At 44.0% G+C, this 20,989-nt stretch overlaps 1 protein-coding gene across 1 annotated transcript in view; it reads right to left on the bottom strand.

Annotated features, from left to right (window-relative positions):
* Positions 1-20,989, bottom strand: part of ARHGEF37 (Rho guanine nucleotide exchange factor 37) — a 58,161-nt gene that overhangs the window by 22,956 nt on the left and 14,216 nt on the right. The window contains exons 2-4 of the mRNA XM_047092471.1: positions 15,716-15,912; positions 14,101-14,224; positions 4,621-4,768 (exon numbers count right to left, since the gene is read on the bottom strand). Coding sequence (XP_046948427.1) covers positions 4,621-4,768; positions 14,101-14,224; positions 15,716-15,901 — 458 coding nt within the window. The 5' untranslated portion in view covers positions 15,902-15,912. The remainder of the gene's footprint in view (positions 1-4,620; positions 4,769-14,100; positions 14,225-15,715; positions 15,913-20,989) is intronic.

Below are 20,989 nucleotides of genomic sequence, written 5' to 3' on the forward strand. Positions count from 1 at the left end.
TGATGCTACCCTTCATAAACAAGACCCAGATCATCTGGAAGAACATCATTACTTCCTCACTTCCACTGCCCCCCCACCCCCACCCAGATGTGATGCTATCCCTACATCACCTATGTCGTTTCCTTCTTTTTCATATCATACACAGGGAAGTCAAATTTGCTATCATTGCTACTTGTCATTCTAGGGGACGCACATTCTCTGCTCTCTCCTTTTTCCCTACTTCTTTCTTATGCAGAATGGCTTCTGACTTTCCTTTCCTTGAATCCAAACTTATTTTATTATAAGTAGGTGCCAGCATCTGATTGCTTCATTAGATTTTCTAGGGTAGTGGTGCCCAAGTATTTGCACACCGAAATACATATAACTTGATTAGAAATTATTTTCCTTTTACTTCTCCTTTTTATTTTGAGCCATTATATTGATTTTTTTTAAGTTCTGTATATAGGTAGCATATATATGTAGATTTCGAGAATATATTTCAGGATATTAATGGGGGGGAGGGGCAAAGGGAGAGGGAGAATCTTAAGCAGACTCCACGCTCAGTGTGGAACCCAACATGGGGCTCGATCCCATGACCCTGGGATCATGACCTGAGCTGACATCGAGTCGGATGCTCAACGGACTGAGCCACCCGGGCACCCCTCAGGATAATAATTTAATGTCTGTTATAAAAAAGGAGCATTGGAACCATTAGATCTGAGAGCCACGATGTGGTTTCAAGAGACAAGGATAGCCAAGACAAGGATGAGAGCTGGGGCTCATAGAGTGTCACTTGGGTACAATGAGTCCGTGTCCCCATGAGGTGTAGTTATTACTCTCCCATTAAGTAAGGAAACTAGGTTCTGATTCATGAAATGGCTTCACCAAGGTGAGTTAGGAGCAGAGCCAGGTCCGCTACTGGGCAGTGTGGCACTGGAGCCCATGAGAAAAGTCTGGACTGGCCTGGCTGGGAAAGACCAGAGTGTGGAAGGCACGACAAACAGCAGCCTCTGTACCAACCACGGCCCCCCAACAGTGCTTCTAACATGTCAGAGCTAGATGCCAGCATTTGGCGCCTGGGAGACGTTATATCAAAGTTTCTGACTTCTCTGGAAAAATCAGAGGATCTCATTCCTACATGGCATTTGAGGCAGATGGTTTGTAAAATAGGGCTGTAATCATTCTACTCTCTGTGTTCGCACCCTTTGTTGTGGTGGTGGTGGTTGTATCCACACCCTCTGAATATGACCTTGAAGCTCCTCTATTCTATTTTTCCACCCCTTGGGTCTGTCGCCGCATGCCAATTCCCAGCCAAGACCTCTAAAGGCCTGCCCTGCCCTCTCACCGTCCTTCTCCCTCCCTCCTGCTCTCTCCCTCTCTCTATCCTGTGACCACCGTGTGAACGAGCCTGGGCCACCTGCCAGATGATGAGAGGCTGTACCGCCAGAGCTGAGTCAGCTCACGTGTCTCAGATGCACGACAGAGCCCCACCAAGATCAGCAAAGCTGACCTTCGGTCGATCACAGGCACGTGAAGGTGCTCGGCCAGGGCTGACAGAACGGTTTACTGAGCCCGGCCACATTGCTAACAGGCAACAACGTGAGCCAAACAAATGTCTGTCTTAAGCCATTCCATTCTGGGGTGGTCTGCTACATAGCAAAAGCTACTTGATAGAGCAACAATCAGTGGAAGGTGGGCTGCAACCACTCTCTCCACAGGGTCTGTTGGCTCTGGTTGGCCTCAGTCTCCACTGCTCCCTTTTGCCTCGCACCGGGCACCTTGCTTCCCTCATTTCTGTTATCTGCCTCTCTCCTACTGAAATGTATTTAGTGACCGTTGCAAAAGCCTAAATTTGTTAAGACCCGTGGAAGGATGAATCAAAGGAGGAAGTGAATGTAGGTTTTGAGGGGCAGGGAGGGGCTAGGACATGGGTACTTAAAAAGAAGGCTTCAGGGGGGTTGAGGGCATAAGGTAAGAGAGAGGAGGAGGGGAGGTAGCAGGAGGTTCCACATGAGATACCGTCATCTTCAAAGACCTAAATCGAGGCGCCTGGGTGGCTCAGTCGGATAAGCATCCGACTCCAGACTCTGGCTCGGGTCATGATCTCATAGTCCGTGAGTTCGAGGGCTGCGTTGGGCTCTGCGCTGACCAAGTGGAGACTGCTTGGGATTCTCTCTCTCCCTCTCTCTCTACCCATCCCTATTGCTTGCTCTCTATCTCTCAAAAAAAAAAAAAAAGAGAGAGAGAAAGATCTAAATCTATATACTGTGTTTCTCTTGGGTGTAAAGGGAATGTCTAAGCAAGATGAAATGGTAATAACCTTTGTTCTTCCTGCCCTATTTTGATTTCCAGAAAATAACCTTCATCTCTCTCCATTTGGTGAGCTAGTCCTGGGGAAGACATAAGCCTTTGTAAAACAGAAAAGAAGCAGGACGATCCCAGGCAAGGAAATATAAACAAGTCTTAAATATACAAAGGGATGACCAACTTTAACCATAAGAAGCAAATGCAACATGAAACTACACTGAGACACCATTTGTCACCTGTCTCAGAGGCAAATATTCTAAAGTTTAATAACATAGTCTGGTGAGGCTATGAGGAAACAGACACCCCTACCTTGGTCACGGGAATGCAACTTGGTGTAGCCTCTACAGAAGGAAATTTTGCAATAGTATCAAAATTATCCATACATAATTTCTTTGACCTAGCAACCCATGTCTGGAATCTACCTCACAGAAATACCTGTACCTGAGTAAAATGACATATGCTCATAAATAATTACTCAACACTACCTGTAACATCAAAAGAAAAGAAGTGAACCAATGTCCGTTAATAAGAGACCAGTTAGGGGTGCCTGGGTGGCTCAGTCAGTTAAATGTCTGAATCTTTATTTCAGCTCAGGTCATGATCTCACAGTTTGTGAGATCAAGCCCAGTGTCGGGCTCTGTGCTGACGGAGCAAAGCCTGCCTGGGATTCATTCTTTCTCTCTTTCTCTCTCTCTCTCTGCCTTTCCCCCTCTCAGAGCTCTCTCACTCCATCTCTCTCTCTCTCACTCAACATAGATAAACATAAAAAAACAAAACAAAACAGAGACCAGTTAAATAAACTGGGAAACAGCCATGTGGTGAAGGATATGCCATTCACAGGATCACACGTGTATGTGTTGAAATGGAAAGATATTGGGGCGCCCGGGTGGCCCGGTTGGTTAAGCATCCGACTTTGGCTCAGGTCATGATCTCACAGTTCGTGAGTTCAAGCCCCGCGTCTGGCTCTGTGCTGACAGCTCAGAGCCTGGAGCCTGCTTCGGATTCTGTGTCTCCCTTTCGCTCTCTGCCGCTCTCCCACTTGCACTCTGTCTCTCTCTGTCTCTCAAAAATAAATAAACATTAGGGGCGCCTGGGTGGCGCAGTCGGTTAGGCGTCCGACTTCAGCCAGGTCACGATCTCGCGGTCCGTGAGTTCGAGCCCCGCGTCAGGCTCTGGGCTGATGGCTCAGAGCCTGGAGCCTGTTTCCGATTCTGTGTCTCCCTCTCTCTCTGCCCCTCCCCCATTCATGCTCTGTCTCTCTCTGTCCCAAAAATAAATAAACGTTGAAAAAAAAAATTAAAAAAAAATAAATAAACGTTAAAAAAAATTTAAACAAATAAATGGAAAGCTATCCAAGATACGGTGTAAGTGAAAAAAAATACAAACATTCTTTAAAAAGGCAGTAAAATGATAGTATATGTTTGTATTTGCTTGTGTTCACACATAGGAACTTTGCCAAGATCCATAAGCAATTTCAAAGTGGCTACCTTAACGCTGGGGCTGGGAGTAGGACTTGGGTAGAGGAAGGGACGGGGTTGGGAAGAATTTTTGGCTGCCTAAATGCGGATGCTTTTAAGTTTCTGAACCATAACTGCTATCCATTCAAAATTTTAATTTAAAAAAAAATATTTGTTCTCTACATATTTCCTTCTAGAGCTTCCACCCGCTGGGGCCAGCTCTGGGCAGTGAAGCCACCCAGGGCAGTTCTGATCCTGTTTCGTGGGACAGTCTTCAGCTATCTGGAGAGAGGCCCTCCCAGGTGATACAAACCAGCTTCGTGCCACTGCCGTCCTGTCCCACAGCCCGTAATTCCGTCTCACTGCCCTTCCTACGGTAGACACGAGTGCTGTTCACCACATGTTTCTGTTCTTCCACCTCTGGACACATGGCAGGGTAGAAGCCCTGGCCTCCTGGTGGTCGGATGAAGCCACGTGATTAGTTCTGGCCCACGGATCACGAGAGCTGATAGAGACCATTTCTGGTCGGGAGCATTTAATTACCAGCATTAGACCCTTCAGAGCTCTTTTCCCTTTGTCACAGTTACTGGCAATAATCCAGAGAGTGGCTCCCGTCAAGCTTGGGCCCCAGTGTGAGGATGACACAGACAAGGGCCTCAAGTCAACCGCAGTGGCGCATAAGGAAGGCATAAACCTTTGCTGTTTGAAGCCGCCAAGAGCGGGGGGGTGGGGGGGGGCTGTTTGTCTCTGCAGCCTCGCCTGACTGAGACACTCCTGAAGCAGCGTGAGCGGCACCAAGGAGGGGTGAGACCTTAACGGCTCCTGACCTCGGAGTCAATGGCAGCGGAAACGTGTGCTCACTGGTCATACTACTTACACCGCTGCCTCAATGATGCCCTGGATCTCTCGCTGAAGCTCTGGCTCCTTCCGGTAGGTCTCCACCAGCAGCAAGGCCTGGTCGTAGCTGGCGCAGTAGACCTTATAGACACGCTCCAGCTCCTCTTGGAATTCCAGGAATAAGTTGCCTGGTGATGAAAGAGCGACAAGAAACCCTCAGAGGCATGTCTGTCCGTACCCTTGCTTGGGACACGGAGGTGTTGAGAGAGACAGCTAAGCCCTCGGCTCGGGAGTGAGGCTGCCAGGCCTAACCCGCTTTGTCACTTTGGGCACGTTCACGCTTCTTCCTGAGCTTCCGTTTTTTCATCTCACGTTCAAAAGGCTGCTAGAAGGATTAAGTGACAGGGTGATACAGGGCTCAGGCTGGTGCACTGTGAGTCTTAATAAATGGTAGGTATAATTATGGCAACGATATTAAGAATTCCCCTATCTGTACAGTGCTTTACAGTTCATAAAACACACTCGTGTTATAGCTTTACAATTGTATCCTGACAATTACTGTGTGTGGCTGTAAGGGTTAAATTGTACTGTAGGGCTAACGCTTAGCTTGAAAGATAACAACTTTGTTCTGACACTGAAGGTCAAAAGATAACAACCTTGCTTTTACTCTTGTAAATCATACTTCATACTCTTGTGAATCAGGCTTTACCAATGAAGGAAACAAAAGCTCAAAAAAGAGCATCAGAGACAAGGTCAAGGAGATCCACTGGTTGCAACTTAGCGGCAGAAAGTCTAAAATAATCACCTCATTCGATAACTGTTTCTGACTCATCTGGCAACTATTTTAACTCATCTGGGAACTGTTTCTCTGTTCTGTTCCCAGATAACGGTAAAACGATGTGATCGGCTTTAAAAACTCTGTACCCCGGCTGTTAAAAACTCTGTACCCCGGCTGTTCGGGGCCACACTCTTATCAAGAGTGTTGGTCCCGATCGGTCGGCCTTGCCTCTCATTGTAATAAACTTTGTTGCAACTGTCACTGGTGCCTGTAAGCATTCTGTTTCAGGAGTCGCGTGGATGCAACATGGCAAGTACAACTTCAAACCCCCAGTTTACAAAGACACGCTATAGCAAGCAGAGCATACACATGGACTCTGGAGTCAGAGAGAACGAGGGCCAGATCTCTGGTCAACCCTTCCCCAAGGGCATACCCTAGGGCAAGCACTTGACCTCCTGGACCCTCCATTTTTTCACCGATAGATTGGAATAAAAATAGTATTCACTTCCAATTATCTTTTTATGAGGATTAAGTCAAATAACACATGTAAAAACACCTGACACAAACTTTACTCACCAAATATTTACCGACTGCTTATTTACGGACTATATGCCAGGCACTCTTCTAAGCTCTGTGAACAAAACAAAGCCCCTGCCTCACGGAGCTTATATTCTAGTGGGGAAGAGAGACAGTAAATAAATATATTATATTCGTCAAATTGAATATATGACGTCATACTGATTCTTGTTACCAAGAATCAAAACAAAACATTAGAAAGTAGTAGGAGAGCTATTTAAGGAAGGCCTCCATGAAGATGTGCATGCTTATCAGAGACCAGAAGCACATGGCCCTGGGAGTGTGTGGTGGGAACAGCAATTCAGGTTTAGGGGGAAAAAATCCAAAGGGCATAAGGGCAGGAGAAAGAGGGGGAAGAACAGCCAGAGCAGAGTGAACGAGAGCAGAAAGCAGAGAAAATAAACAGAAAACACAAGTCAGATCCCAGAGGGCCTCAAAGTAAGTAGGTACGGTGGGATAAGGGGTTTGGATTTTATTCTAATTCTAATGGTGGTAAGAAGCAACCAGAGGGGTCTGAACAGGGGCGATCTGCTTTCTGTTTTTTTTTTTAAATTTTTTTTTTCAACGTTTATTTATTTTTGGGACAGAGAGAGACAGAGTATGAACGGGGGAGGGGCAGAGAGAGAGGGAGACACAGAATCAGAAACAGGCTCTGAGCCATCAGCCCAGAGCCCGACGCGGGGCTCGAACTCACGGACTGCGAGATCGTGACCTGGCTGAAGTCAGACGCTTAACCGACTGCGCCACCCAGGCGCCCCTGCTTTCTGTTTTAAATAGATTACTCTAGTGCTCAATTTCAGCAGCACATATACCAAAGTTGGAATAATATGGAGAAGGTTAATGCACAAGAATAAAAGGCAAGTCTGTGGAGCATTCCAAATTTTTAAATCAGAAATTTATGAGGTTGGTTACTGCAGCAGGTGGATGGAATGGGGTGGAAAGAATGAGGGAACAGGATAGGATAGTAGGGATGAGAGGGAGCATGGACTGGATGGACTGGAATTGTAGGTATCAGTACGAACTCATGGTCTTAAATATATAAAGATAGATAGATAGATAGATAGATAGATAGATAGATAGATAGATAGAAAAGATAGAGATAGAAAGAAATGTAGATAAGTGCATATGCACACATTAGTATACACACATATATTTCCCAGCTCTATTAGTTGAGAGGGTAATGACACCCCAGGGGCAATGAGCATACCTAGAGCCTAGAACTTGGTGTCTAAATACCATTCCGCCAAAATAGGAACCAGGGCTCCCAGGAGAAATGGCTGATTCCAAGGATGGGACAGGGAAGTACAAGATGAACCTGGAACGTCTTGTGGTGTCTGAAAGTAAGGGTGTGCTCAAAAATTGTTGGAGGCATACAGAAAGGACACAGGAGCCAATGTGAAGGAGCTCTCAATGGCCAGCACTGGCATAATCTGAGCAAGAATATATATATAATATATATAATATATATATTATATATATATAATATAAAATATATAGTCCATAAATAAATAAATAAATAAATATATATATAAAAAGTCCAAGAGTCCATACTGATATAAATACCTGAATAAATGAATGGGCAAGAAAGGACAGTTTGTGCTTATAGAAAAATTGCAATTAATAAATGTAGAAGGAATAAGGGAAATAGAAAATTACCACAAGAACACCAGTAATAATTACTGCAGGGCAGAACCACTGATGGATGCTAAAATTAATGCTTACTTAAAATTAAGTTTGAAATGAAATAGAACATTTGTGTAATATAAAAGTTTTTCTCCATATTTACTAATTGTAACAGAAAAATTGTAACTTTGTAGAGGAAAAACACAGAAGACACCATCTTCTATCAATCATGTGATCAAAATTAACAATATTTTAAGTAACAACATATAGAAACATCATGTGCCCCTGTTCTGAGCCACTAAGAAGGACAGGATGTTAACCATGATCTTATTGCCAAAAATGTCCAACCTCAATTTAAGAATGAAATATAAAGTGTTTATAAAATATTTATAATTTATAAAATATAAACGATACATCTATAAAATTTTACAAAATCTATAAAATCTTTTTAGTTTTAACAACTGAAAACCTCAAATTGAGGGATATACTATAAATCTGGCTTGGACTTTCCAAAGTGTTATGGTCCCAAAAGACAGACAGACTAAAGAAGTCTAAGGGAACATCACAATAAAATGAAATGTGGTACCCTAGGTTAGATCCCGGGCCAGAAAAAGGACGTTTATAGGTATGCTGTCAAAATGTGAGTGAGGTCAGGAGAGTCAATAGTGTTCCAATGCTGTTAATTTCCTGGTTTCAACATCTGTACTGTGACTGTCTGAGATGTTAAAATTAGGGGACTCTGTATCGAGGGTTATTTAGGACCTCTGCATTATTTTTGCCACTTTTCTGTAAGTCTAAGCTGATTTTAAGATTCATTTTTTAAGATTTAAAAAGTTTAAAAAGAATTTTGAAGACATTATGCTGAAGGCCAAACACGACAGGACAAATTATTGTAGGATCCCCCTTTTGTGAGTTACCTAGAGTAGTCAAATTCACAGAGACAGAAAGTAAACTAGAAGTGACCAGGGGCTGGTTATTATTTGATGGGGACAGGGTTTCAGTTCAGGGTGAGGAAGTAGTTCCAGAGAAGGGCAGTACTTATGGTTGCACAACAATGTGAAGGTACTTAACACCATTGGACTCATACTTAAATATGCGTAAAATGGTACATTTCATGCTATGTGTATTTTACCACTATAGAAAAAAGTTTAAAAGTGAGTTTTAAAAAGGGGCACCTGGGTGGCTCAGTCGGTTCAGCGTCCAACTTCAGCTCAGGTCATGATCTCGTGGTCCGTGAGTTCAAGCCCCGCGTTGGGCTCTGTGCTGACAGCTCAGAGCCTGGAGCCTGTTTCAGATTCTGTGTCTCCCTCTCTCTCTGCCCCTTCCCTGTTCATGCTCTGTCTCTCTCTGTGTCTCTCAAAAATGAATAAACGTTAAAAAAAATTTTTAAATAAAAAATAAAAAAGTGATTTTTAAAAAACCCTGCACACAAAGGCTTATAACGGTTTAATTTATAACTGCCTAGACTTGGAAGTTACTAAAAATGTACTTCAGGAAGTAAATGCATAAAATGTGCTATGTCCATACAATGGAATATCATTCAGTGATTAAAAAAAGAAAAAGGAAAGAAATGAGCTATCTAAGCAGGAAAAGGAGAAAGCTTAAATGCACATTGCTAAGTGAAAGGAGCCACTCTGCGAAGGCTGTGTACTGCACGACTCCAGCCATAGGACACTCTGGAAAAGGCAAAACTATGGAGACAGCAAAAAGATCAGTGTTTTCCCAGGGGGGAGGGGAGGGAGAGGGATGACTAGGAAGATTTTTAGAGCAGGGAAACTACAAAATTCTGGGGTTGGGGGAATGGGACTATATGAGAATTCTGTGTACATTCCACTTAATTTTTCTGCAAACCTGAAAGTACTCCAAAAAGCAAAGTCTATTCATTAAAAAAAAGATCTATACTAGCTGTAGTATGTTGAGACTAAACTAGGAGTTAAAAGCGGTAATAGGAATGGCTGTGAGAACGCTAGCTACCTCAAGTACCCAGAAGAGTCCTTGGTTGTCCATCTAGGGGGAAGTGGCGAGGATGAAGACAAATGTATTAGCCACGAAAGTGGGTGGGGAGCCGTGGACCACAGGAAGCCCAGCTGACCCCACTGTCTGCTGAAGGTACAGGTTGGGCCTCTGACCTCGACCAAGCCCCCCATGGGGTCACATGGGGACACACGGGCTGGTGCCTAGCCCAGCGTGGTCCAGCCCTCGGCAAAGACGCCCACAGTGAGACTGCCACCCAGGACCGGTCCTCCTCTCCAATGCTGGTCCAGCCAGTCTCCAGAGAGAACTCCCTCAGGAGAACCCCCAGAAGGAGGGGGAACAGGGAAAAGAGTACACAAAGCTGCAGCCAGGGAGAATCTGCACGCCGGGAGGTCAGCCAACTGCAGAGATCATCCCTGCTAAGAGACAGCCTGGGCGTAGCCTTAAAATCCAGGGCGGTTCCCACATTCTCCTGAACCTGGGTGCGTCGGCAGGCATGTGACTGAGAGCAAAGAAACTGTATCAGAGCCAGTGTGACCAGGGCAGGGGCATTCCAGTAACTGAATGGCAGAGGAAGGCAAACTCCCAGAAAGCAGAGCTAGCCAAAGGAGTAGGAATGCCAGGAATAGGAAAGTAAAGACTTAACTTCTTTCCCTCTTGTCCTGTGGTCACAGATTGCAAAGAAGTCACAGTAGTGAAAAAGTTCCTCCCAGTATCAAAAGACTACTCTGCCGAGACCTAGGATCAGTCAGAAAGGAAAAAAAAAAAAAGGGAGGCAGGATGGTCAAGAGTTAGGACTCTTGTTCAGCCTTGACAAGCCCTGCCACTCGGGTCTCAGGTTCTTCTTTAGTAAGATGGGGACAATAAAAATAGTCATCAGCAAGTAACAGTATCGTGAGATGAAAGAGCTCGTACATGTTAGGTACTCAGAGTTGCGGCTGGCACATTTCAAAGAGGCAAAAACTGAGGCTCAGAGACATGAAGGGACTTGTGGGTGACACAGCCTTGCCAGTCAAGACTCCAAACCGTTAGACCTGCACTGCCCAGATACAGCAGTCACCATCCACATGTGGCTTTTGGGCACTTGAAATTTCAGGATCCCAACTGAGATGTGCTGTCATTGTAAAAGACACCGGTTTCAAAGGCTTAGTACCAAAAAAAAAAAAAGTAAAATATGTCATGAATAATTTTTATATTGACTGTATGTTGAAATGTTAGTCTGCGGACATACTGGGATAAAATCAAATATATCGTTAAAAGTAACTGCACCTGCTTCTTCAAGTTTTTTCAAATGTAGCTTCTCAAAAGTTTTCAAATAAATGTGTGGCTGGAATGACATTTCTATGGGACTGCACTGAGCTACAGCATGGTGCCCTGTCGTGAGACCACCCTGGGAGGGCCCCCTGGGAACGTCGGAGTGGCGTTGGAATCGTTCGTAATGACAGGGGACCTAAGTCATCTGGGAGGAAAAAAGCCTGTTAAAGACAGTCATGCTTGAGGCCCAAACTCTCTTAAAATGCCGTGGCCACAGGATTGCGAGAAAGGCGATCCTAGCATAGCAAGGCGTGGGGGCTGGACTGGGAATAAAGAGCTGGCAGGAGCCAGGGCAGTCTTGACCCAGCACAGAATGCACCAAAGAGAAGAAAAGCCACATGGATTCTTTGTGCCTCTTTTTTTGCTAACCACAATGGGCAGCGGACGAGGAGGCTATCCTGTGTAGACTCTACAGTCAGGAAATAGGACTGCCAAATTAGAGGGGGAAAAATATAGGACTACATTTCAGTGGAATTTAAATTTCAGGTAAACAATGAATAAATTTTTGGTATAAGTATATCCCGAAGGTTGCATGGGACATCCTGATACTAAAAAAAATTACTCACTGGTTATCTGAAGTTCAAATGTAATTGGGTACCTGTAGGGGTGCCGGGTGAGTGCCCAACTCTTGATTTCGGCTCGGGTCGTCGTCTCACGGTTCATGGGTCCGAGCCCTGCGTCAGGCTCTGCACTGGCAGCATGGAGCCTGCGTGGGATTCTCTCTCTCCCTCCCTCTCTGCCCTTCCCCTTGCTTGAGTGTGCTCTCTTTCTCTCTCTCCCCCTCTCTCTCTCTCTTTCTCAAATATATAAATATGTAAGTATAAAAAAAAGATATGTTAATTGGGCACATGTATTTCATCTGGCAACTCTACTAGGAAGGCAGGGAATGGAGTTGTCACCAGGTGTGGTCGGGAAACAAAGTGACATCCTGACTCTGACTCTTTGCTGCCAGTCAAGCAGGAAGGCAGAGACTGGCACGCAAGGACCCTTAAACAAGGCACCACATCAAACCGCAAGCCCATAGCAACAGAAGAACCTAACCTCAGAGTCTGCAGCCCCTTAACAGTGTCTTTGGCCTGAGGCTATACTGATTCCCACTCAAGCAGGTGGTGATTAGTAACAGAAACAAGGACAAAATGATAAAAGTTGAGAATAGCTTCCCAGGTACTTAAAAAAAAAATCTTGTTCTTTAATTTTGTATTCATCCGTCTTTTTGAGGAAACAGTAACTCATTCACATTGCTGTTTTAATAAGGAACTCTATTTTTTTTTAATTTTCTTTTTTTTTTAATTTTTTTTTTTTAATGTTTATTTATTTTTGAGACAGAGAGAGACAGAGCATGAACGGGGGAAGGTCAGAGAGAGAGAGACACAGAATCCAAAGCAGGCTCCAGGCTCCGAGCTGTCAGCACAGAGCCCGACGCGGGGCTCAAACTCACGGGCTCGAACTCACGGACCGTGAGATCATAACCTGAGCCGAAGTCGGACGCTTAACCGACTGAGCCACCCAGGCGCCCCAGGAACTCTATTTTCAAGGGAAGAATAAACACGCGACACACAGGCTTTAATCCCATATCTGCTACATTGAAGCTATTAGGGGCAGTAGTTGAGAGCACTGGCTCTGGAGACCAACTGCCCGAATTCAAATCGTGGCTCCATCATTAGCCAAATGACCTTGAGCAGGTTAGTTCCTCTCTCTGTGCCTCTGTTTCCTCAACTGCACAATGAGATAACAGCAGCTACCTTCCGGGGTGGTTGTGAAGATTAAATGAGTTAATACATGTACATCAGGACAATGCTAAGCATTTAGTAAACACTCAGAAAGTAGGATTTCTACAAAATTTGTATATTTGTGGGGTGCCTGGGTGGCTCAGTCAGTTAAGCATCTGACTCTTGGTTTCGGCTCAGGTCATGATCTCGCGGTTTGTGAGTTCAGGCCCCATACTGGGCTCTCCGTGCTTCGGATCCTCAGTCCCCACCACCCTCTCTCTGCCCCTTCCCCCTCACACTCTCTCTCTAAAATAAACATTTACAAAAATAATTATAAACACATTTTTAAAAAATTGGATGTTTGTTATTTTTAAGCCCCATCATGTCTAGGAAAGGGTAGAAGATTGGGGATGTAAAAGGCCACTAGGGTGGTCACGGTGCTGGGTGTCCCCCCCCCTCCTCTGCCTTCCCCCAACTCCACTCAAAAACCCCTGACCTACAAGTTTTGTCAAGTGACCCCAGGGCAGCAGATGAGAAGAGAATGAGGGACACGGGTGTGAGGTTTATAGCCCCTTGTCCCTCCTTCTTCATGCCCTACAGTCATCCTAACCGTTCCAGAATGAGTACACTCCCACCATCTCTCAGCTGGGCGACAGGAAGGCTCCCGCTGGTCTCATGGTTCCACTGTCGCCACCCCCTCACAACCCACTGTCCACAAGGGCCAAAGAGGTCTTTGAAAAGCGTGAATCGGACCATATCACTTTCCTGCTCAAAACTGGCCAATGGTTTCTCATCACACTCGGAGTAAAATCCAAACTCCTTACCATGGCCTAGAAGGCCCTACGTGATTTGGTCCTCCTCTGCCTCTTCCACCTTATCCCCTAACACACTCTCCTCACTAATTCCCCTGGAGCCACGCCAGCCTTCTTTCCGTCCGTCCTCCCAACATTCTAGGCTCATCCCTGTCTCAGGGCCTTTGCACAGCCACTCTCTCTGCTCTCCCTCCAGATCTCAGAGCTGTCTCCTTCCCAATAGTCAGGTCTCAGCTCAAATGTCCCCTTCTCAGGAGGACTGCTCTCATGCCCCAAAGTTACTACAACTGTTTCTTTTCTTCAAATTACAAATTGTTACCTAAAATTCTCTTATTTATCTGTTTATCTTCCGTCACTCTAACTTGCCAGACCTTTCAGAGTGGGAACGTGGACTCGCTTGTTGATACTGTGATGCCAGCACACAGCACAGGGATCGGCAGGTGCTCAGTAAATAACTGCGTCTAGTAAATAATGAAAAGCTCAACCAGGCCACTGACCCATTAGTTCCTCCCTGTCTCTGGGCCCCAGTCTTCTCTTCTGTAAAGTGATGGGACTGGGCTGGATATTATCTGAGAGTCCTACCAGCTCTGACACGCTGTGTTTCAGGAATCCCCAAAAGAAGCTCCCATTGATTTGCATTTCCCTGGAATTCTGGAGGCGGTTCAGCAATGCCCACATGCTGAGGACAATTCCGTGGGAATCTGAGGCTGACAGCTGCCTTGTCTTTTGCTTACCAATTGAGTGCACTTGTTCGTCTTCCCTGGATGCTGTCTCTTGGAGATCGTGAAGAAATTTGCTGTTCACTTCAATGACATCATCGATGTTTGAGAACAGGACATCCAGGTCTCCCTGGGGCAGCTAGAAGAAACAAAGGAGCCATAGGAGTCTCTGGGATTTGGGTTGAGTGGCTCTATTCACCGGCTTTGGAGAGCAGTCCAGAACATTCACACCATCAGGGGCCTATGACTTTTGGAGAGACCGCCCCAGTGGAATGTCTGCGAGGCTTAGAAAAATTTTATAAATTAGGTATAAATTAGGTACTCTTGTCACTCTGGGGAAACAGGAAGGGATGGAGTGCTCAGCATGGAATGAAAGCTGAACTGGGTTTTTTTCCCCTAGATTTGCTGGCGGCTATCATTTTTCTGCTCTCAGTTTCCCCATCTGTCATATAAGGGTGGGAAGCTGGACTTCCTTCAAGCTCTGATATACTTGGCCCCCACCACCATTACCTTGAAATGTATTCTGAACTCCAGCCACTATTAACTGGTGGTACCACCGTGAGACAGAATGCAGGACATCTATATATGTGCACAGGCACATACAGGACATTGTGTGTGTGTGTGCGTGTGTGTGTCTATCCTGAATGCAAAATCAAGTAGGAAAAGCTAACTGTAGAAAAATATCTAGAGTAGGCTCTTATTTTTGTTAGAGTAAGTAACAATCTATATTTTTTGTTTAATGCCTACAGAGAAAAATCCTCATTTCTGGAGGGTAAAATATGAGAGGCCTTTCACCTTCCACATTTCCTACTTGAGTATTTCATTCATTCAAGAAAAAATGAACCGAAGCCTATTATTTATGTGTCCAGAACTGGGGGATATATTGAACTAAACAGGCATTGCCCTAACTGAGCTTACATGCTAAGGGATTCTTAACATCTTATAAAGAGAGCCTGTATTATTTCTGAAATCAGGAGAAAAAAAGATGTAAAAACCCATCATAGTGAAAACTTCTCCAGGTTACCATCTCCTAAATGAGACAATTAGAATATAGGTCAGTTTTGGGAGCGCCTGGTGGGGCACGGTCAGATAACCATCCAACTCTTGATTTCAGCTCAGGTCATGATCTCACAGTTCATGAGTTCGAGCCCATTGTCAGGCTCTGCACTGACAGCAAGGAGCCTGTTTGGGATTCTCTCTGCCACTCCACCTTCCCCCCCACCCCCACCCCACCCCCTCTCTCTGCCCTCTCCCCTCTGCTCACATGCACTCACACTCTCTCTCAAAAATAAACACATAAGCATTTTTTTAAAAATAGTATAGGTCACTTTAAGCAATCTGTTCTAAATCTGATAAAGGGCTATTTTATCCATCAGCTCATTTAATTCTCTGAGGCGATTACTCCTCTCCATTCAGCAGATGAATACACGGAGCCTTCAGTGTGTTAAAGGCTTTGCTGGAGGTGGCATGGCCAATAAAGGGAAGTACCGGGGCTTACATCCAGGTGACTTCACGCCCGCCACGCCTTCCCCTCCATCAAGCCTGCCCCGGGAACAGACGTGCGGTCTCAGAAGCCAGGACCCACGTTTGCCCCTGTAAAGGGAGGCTGTGCGCAGCCCCACCCAGGTACCTGCTGCAGGCGGCTCCTGATGTCTGAGGCACAGAGCTGGAGCATGTGCAGGTAGGAGGCCTCGGTGTCAATGAGCTCTCTGACAGCCAGCCTCTGATGCAGCAACAATCTGTCCCCAGAGTCCCGACCTTCTCCATCGGGACTCTCTGTACTGGAGGACGGCTCATCAGTCCCATGTTCAGCCATGTCAGCAGGTTCTAGGAAAGGCAAACATATCCCAACTCACTTCCGGGAGCTCTGCTGGAACATGCTGTCTCTAATCCAAAGACGACTATTCATCAAGTGGCCTAAAAACATCTCTAGCTTACATACTGCAAGATGAACTATGTGTTAGCATTTGTGGGCAGTATCTGAATAATCTTAAAAGGCAGAACGCAGCTCAGATCATTGTTGACATTTTCCAGGATCCAGATAATGTGCTTGCCTAGCTTTTCTTCTATTCCATCCCCCTCCACCCCCAGCTCTTGACCCAGATTTATTTATCTGGTTCAGCCAAGTCTATCGCACCCTCTATCCCAGGGACTGCCTCCTTTCTACCCCCACTACCTCATTCAGGCCTCACAACCCATCCCCTGGGCTATCTCCATAGCCTCCAGGAGTACCTTTCCAAGTCCAAACCCCTGTCCCTCCTGCTGCTCCCCACACCCATTCATCCTGGATGTGCTTCCAGTTTAAACTTCCTGAATTGAAGCTTGTGATCACGGCGTTCCATGCTGTGAGGCTTTAACAGCTCCCTGCTGCTCTGGGGTCCGGCTCCAACCTCATTTTTCCCTTCCACAGACATTCTCAGCAAAAGAGAGCTACGTGCTTTCCTCCATGCGCGCACACTCACTTCCTGCCTCTGTGCTTTTGCACCTGCTGTGCCCCCCTCCCAGGACACTATCCTTGGACATTCATCTTACCTAAGGCCTTTCCTGATCCTCCCAGCCAGATGGAATTTCCCTCATTGAAACTCCCATGACCCCTTTATCTCTAGGTTTAAAAGTACAAATGGCAATACTGTGGACAACACGGCCTGAAAAACCCCTACTACAAAACACCCAGAAATGCTGGATCAGGTATAACCAACTTCCTTTTCACAGCCTGGTGAGGCTTGCAAGAGAATAAAGGGAATAGCAGGGCCCCCAAATAGAGGGAACTAGAAACCAGAGCAGGAGCAGCTGGGGCCCAAAGTGGAGAGGTGGGCAGGGAGGAGGATATAGCCAAACTCAGTGAACCAGGGACTTAGGTGCTGGTGTTCAGGCCGGAGCAGGAGACAAACTTCTTCACAGAACTGGGACACCAAAAGACTCCAATGAAATGGTGCATCAAAAAAAAAAAAAAAAAAAAAAGTCTCCCACTCACACAGAAGATAAGGTCATCTTGGTCTGGGTCCAACAGAGGACCAAAAAAATCCCCTCTGAAAATTCATAAAAGTAGCCCTGCCTTCACTGGGCTTTAGGTTTAAAGTGATATTACACATGTGGTCCAAATAACCCAAAGCTGTGAAATTAACAGAAACAGTTGTAGACCAATGCTATTCTGAGTGCCCATGGAAAGATAATGTCTCCATGGGAATGCAAACTGGTGCAGCCACTCTGGAAAACAGTATGGAGGTTCCTCAAAAAATTAAAAATAGAACTATCCTAGGACCCAGCAATTGCACTACTAGGTATTTATCCAAGGGATACAGGTGTGCTGTTTCGAAGGGGCACATGCACCCCCATGTTTATAGCAGTACTATCAACAATAGCCAAAGTATGGAAAGAGCTCAAATGCCCATCGATGGACGAATGGATAAAGAAGATATGGTATATCTACACAATGGAGTATTACTCGGCAGTCAAAAAGAATGAAATCTTGCCATTTGCAACTACGTGGATGGGAACTAGAGGGTATTATGCTAAGCGAAATTAGTTGGTCCAAGAAAGATAAATATCATATGACTTCACTCATATGAGGACTTTAAGACACAGAACAGATGAACATAAGGAAAGGGAAACAAAAATAATATAAAAACAGGGAGGGGAACAAAACATAAGAGACTCTTAAATAGACAGAACAAACTGAGGGTTACTGGAGGGGTTGTGGGAGGGGGGGATGGGCTAAATGGGTAAGGGGCATTAAGGAATCTATTCCTGAAATCAGTGTTGCACTATATGCTAACTAACTTGGATATAAATTTTTTTAATTAAAAAAATTAAATTTAATTAAAAAAAAAGAAATATAATGTATCCAGAAGAATATATCCTTAGCCTAGCCCATGTGGTACGCCAGTAGATAACCCTGTCCTGAAGATGAGTTGACAATCCAAAATTATAAGAACTCCATGAAAATGAGCAGGATTAGACCCCAAGAACATCAGAGAGTCAAACTATCACATACAAAGTATAAAACAAGCAGGAAAAAAAACCCATATTATAAAAAAAAAGACCTGTATGATTTTTTAATTAATTTTTTTTAAGTTTATTTATTATTCTTGAGAGATAGAGACAGAGCATGAGCAGGGGAGGGGCAGAGAGAGAGGAGGAGACACAGAATCTGAAGCAGGGTCCAGGCTCTGAGCTGTCAGCACAGAGCCGGACGCGGGGCTTGAACTCACGAACTGTGAGATCATGACCTGAGCTGAAGTCAGCCGCTTAACTGACTGAGCCACCCCAGCGCCCCGACCTGTATGATTTTTTAAAGCACCAAATAAAACTTACAGTAATTAAAATTTTAGCCTTTGAAATTAAAAACTGAATGGGCAGATTTTTTTTTAATTTTTTAATGTTTATTTATTTTTGAGAGAGACAGAGTGCAAGCAGGGGAGGGGCAGAGAGAGAAAGAAAGAGGGAGACACAGAATCCAAAGCAGACTCTGGAAGCTGTCAGCACAGAGCCAGATGCAGGGCTTGAACTTGTGAACCCTGAGATCATGACCTGAGCCACTTAACTGACTGAGCCACCCCGGCACCCCCTGAATGGGCAGATTTAACAGACATCTAGAAAAGAGAAATCGCAAAAGGGCATATAGATCTGAAGAAATTATCTAGACTGCTAAAGAGAGAGAAAAACATGGAAAATATAAAAGAATTTAAGGGATGTGGATATTGAAATAAGAAGGTTCATGCATCAAATCTGAGTTCCAGAAGGCAAGAATAAAGAGAAAGAGAACAGGCAATATTCAAAGAGATGAGAGTAAGAATTGTCCAGAATTTATTAAAAAAAAATATAAATTCTTGGGGCGCCTGAGTGGCTCAGTCAGTTAAGCGTCTGACTTCAGCTCAGGTAATGATCTCTCAGTTCATGAGTTTGAGCTCCTCATCAGGTTCTCTGCTGTTAGCACAGAGCCCGGTTCAGATCCTCTGTCTCCCTCTCTCACTGCCCCTCCCCAGCTTGCACTCTTTCTCCCTCTCTCAAAAATAAATAAACATTTTTTAAAAAATGAATTATTAGATCCAGGAAGTACAAGTCCCTCTCAGAAGTTTTTTTTTTAAATTCACATCCATGGGGCGCCTGGGTGGCTCAGTTGGTTAAGTGACCGACTTCAGCTCAAGTCATGATCTCGCAGTTTGTAAGTTGGAGCCCTGCGCCGGGTTCTGTGCTGACAGCTCAGAGCCTGGACCCTGCTTCAGATTCTGGGTCTCCCCGTCTCTCGGCCCCTCCCTTGCTCATGCTCTGTGTCTCTCTGTCTCTCAATAATAAATAAATGTTAAAAAAAAAAAAACTTAAAATTCACATCTAAACACATTGAAGAGAAACTGCAGAAGCTCGAAGGCCTAGAGAATTTATCTTTTTATGTTCCTGTTCTCAGGAAACTATGGGAGAATGTGCTCCACCAAAATAAATAGAAAAAAAAAGACATGGGGTACAGGGGACTGGTGGTCAAATGTGAGAGCAGCCAAGGAAATCCCCAGACAGGTGAAGGAAAATCCTAGGATTGACCGTTGGCTACAGGCAGATGGCAAACAGTTCAAATTAGAGTATTTCAGAAAGTAATAGAATATCTTTAGAATAGATGTATTGAATTGGTAGAGAGTATGGTGTTTCTTTAGGGGATAATCACATAGATCATACATACAAAACTAAGAGGCAAACCAAAGAACAAATACAACACAGTTGTTAAAGAAAAAAAACTGTGCAGAAAAAATGAAAGTAATTGTATGTTACCGCCTGGTTCAGTTATAAATACAATTTACACACATTATAATACAAGTGATGTAATTAATATTATGTATAACTATACTGGGAGAATACGATAATGGGAGGGGTATACATGCGTAGTGGCAGGGGAGTAAAAACAAAAACCAAAAACCTAAATCCTCATCTTCCATAGCAGAAAGTCAAAGAACAATACCTAAATCAAAAGCTCAAGAATTAACAGTATATACATGCTATTTAAAAACAAGGAAGTAAAAAGACAAAACAAAACAAAAAAAACAAGGAAATAAAGTTTTAAATAATCAGTGAAAAATGATAGAAGGAATTGCCTGGTCAGGCCTGGGTCAGGAAGGAAATAGAATAAGCTGTTTTTCATAATAAACATTAGAGAATCATCTGTTTCTGTTTTTCATAACAAATATACAACCACCCATCTCTTTAAATTATATGCTTTCATCGCTTTAATATGAACTAAAAACTAAATGTAAGAAAAAGTGAGAGTTCCTCAATTTTGCTGGATATTAATATTCAAAAATAAAGCATATTACTGTATATACCAACAATATATTTTAAATGCAATTTAAAGATAAAAAGGTTTGATCATATAATAAAGACAAATATTATTTATTCCTTCTGAAATATCTTAATTTAACAAAAGATATATAAGACCTTTATGAAAAAAATTATAAAGCTTTATTGAACTTACTGAGTTGAAGAAACAATTATAAGTAGGGATACACTATGTTCATAGATAGGAAGACTCAATATCATAAAGAAAAGAAAAAAATTTTCCCCAACCAGATTCAATTCCAGTTCCAGTGAGACTCCCAGCAGAGTTTCACTTTTTGCTTTTTTGTTAAAACACAACAAGATAATTCTAAAACATATATGGAAGAGTAAAAGGCTAAGACTGGCTAAGGCAATCCTGAAGAACAAGGTGGGGGGACCTGTCCTATGAGATATCTAGATCTACTTGAAAGCCAATAGTAATTAAAAAGGATGGTGTTGATACAGGGCAAACACATTAGTAGGACAGATTAGACAGCCCAGAAATAGACCAACAATAAAAATGGAAACGTTTTATATGACATGAGTATAAGTCACTGAGAAAAGGATGGTCATAGGATAAGCGGCCTCCCATATAGAAAAATAA

This window comes from Lynx rufus, unplaced genomic scaffold (genome assembly GCF_022079265.1).
Source record: "Lynx rufus isolate CCGP_SWC_20201006 ecotype Redwood Valley unplaced genomic scaffold, mLynRuf1.p SCAF_1, whole genome shotgun sequence".
Taxonomy (NCBI): domain Eukaryota; kingdom Metazoa; phylum Chordata; class Mammalia; order Carnivora; family Felidae; genus Lynx; species Lynx rufus.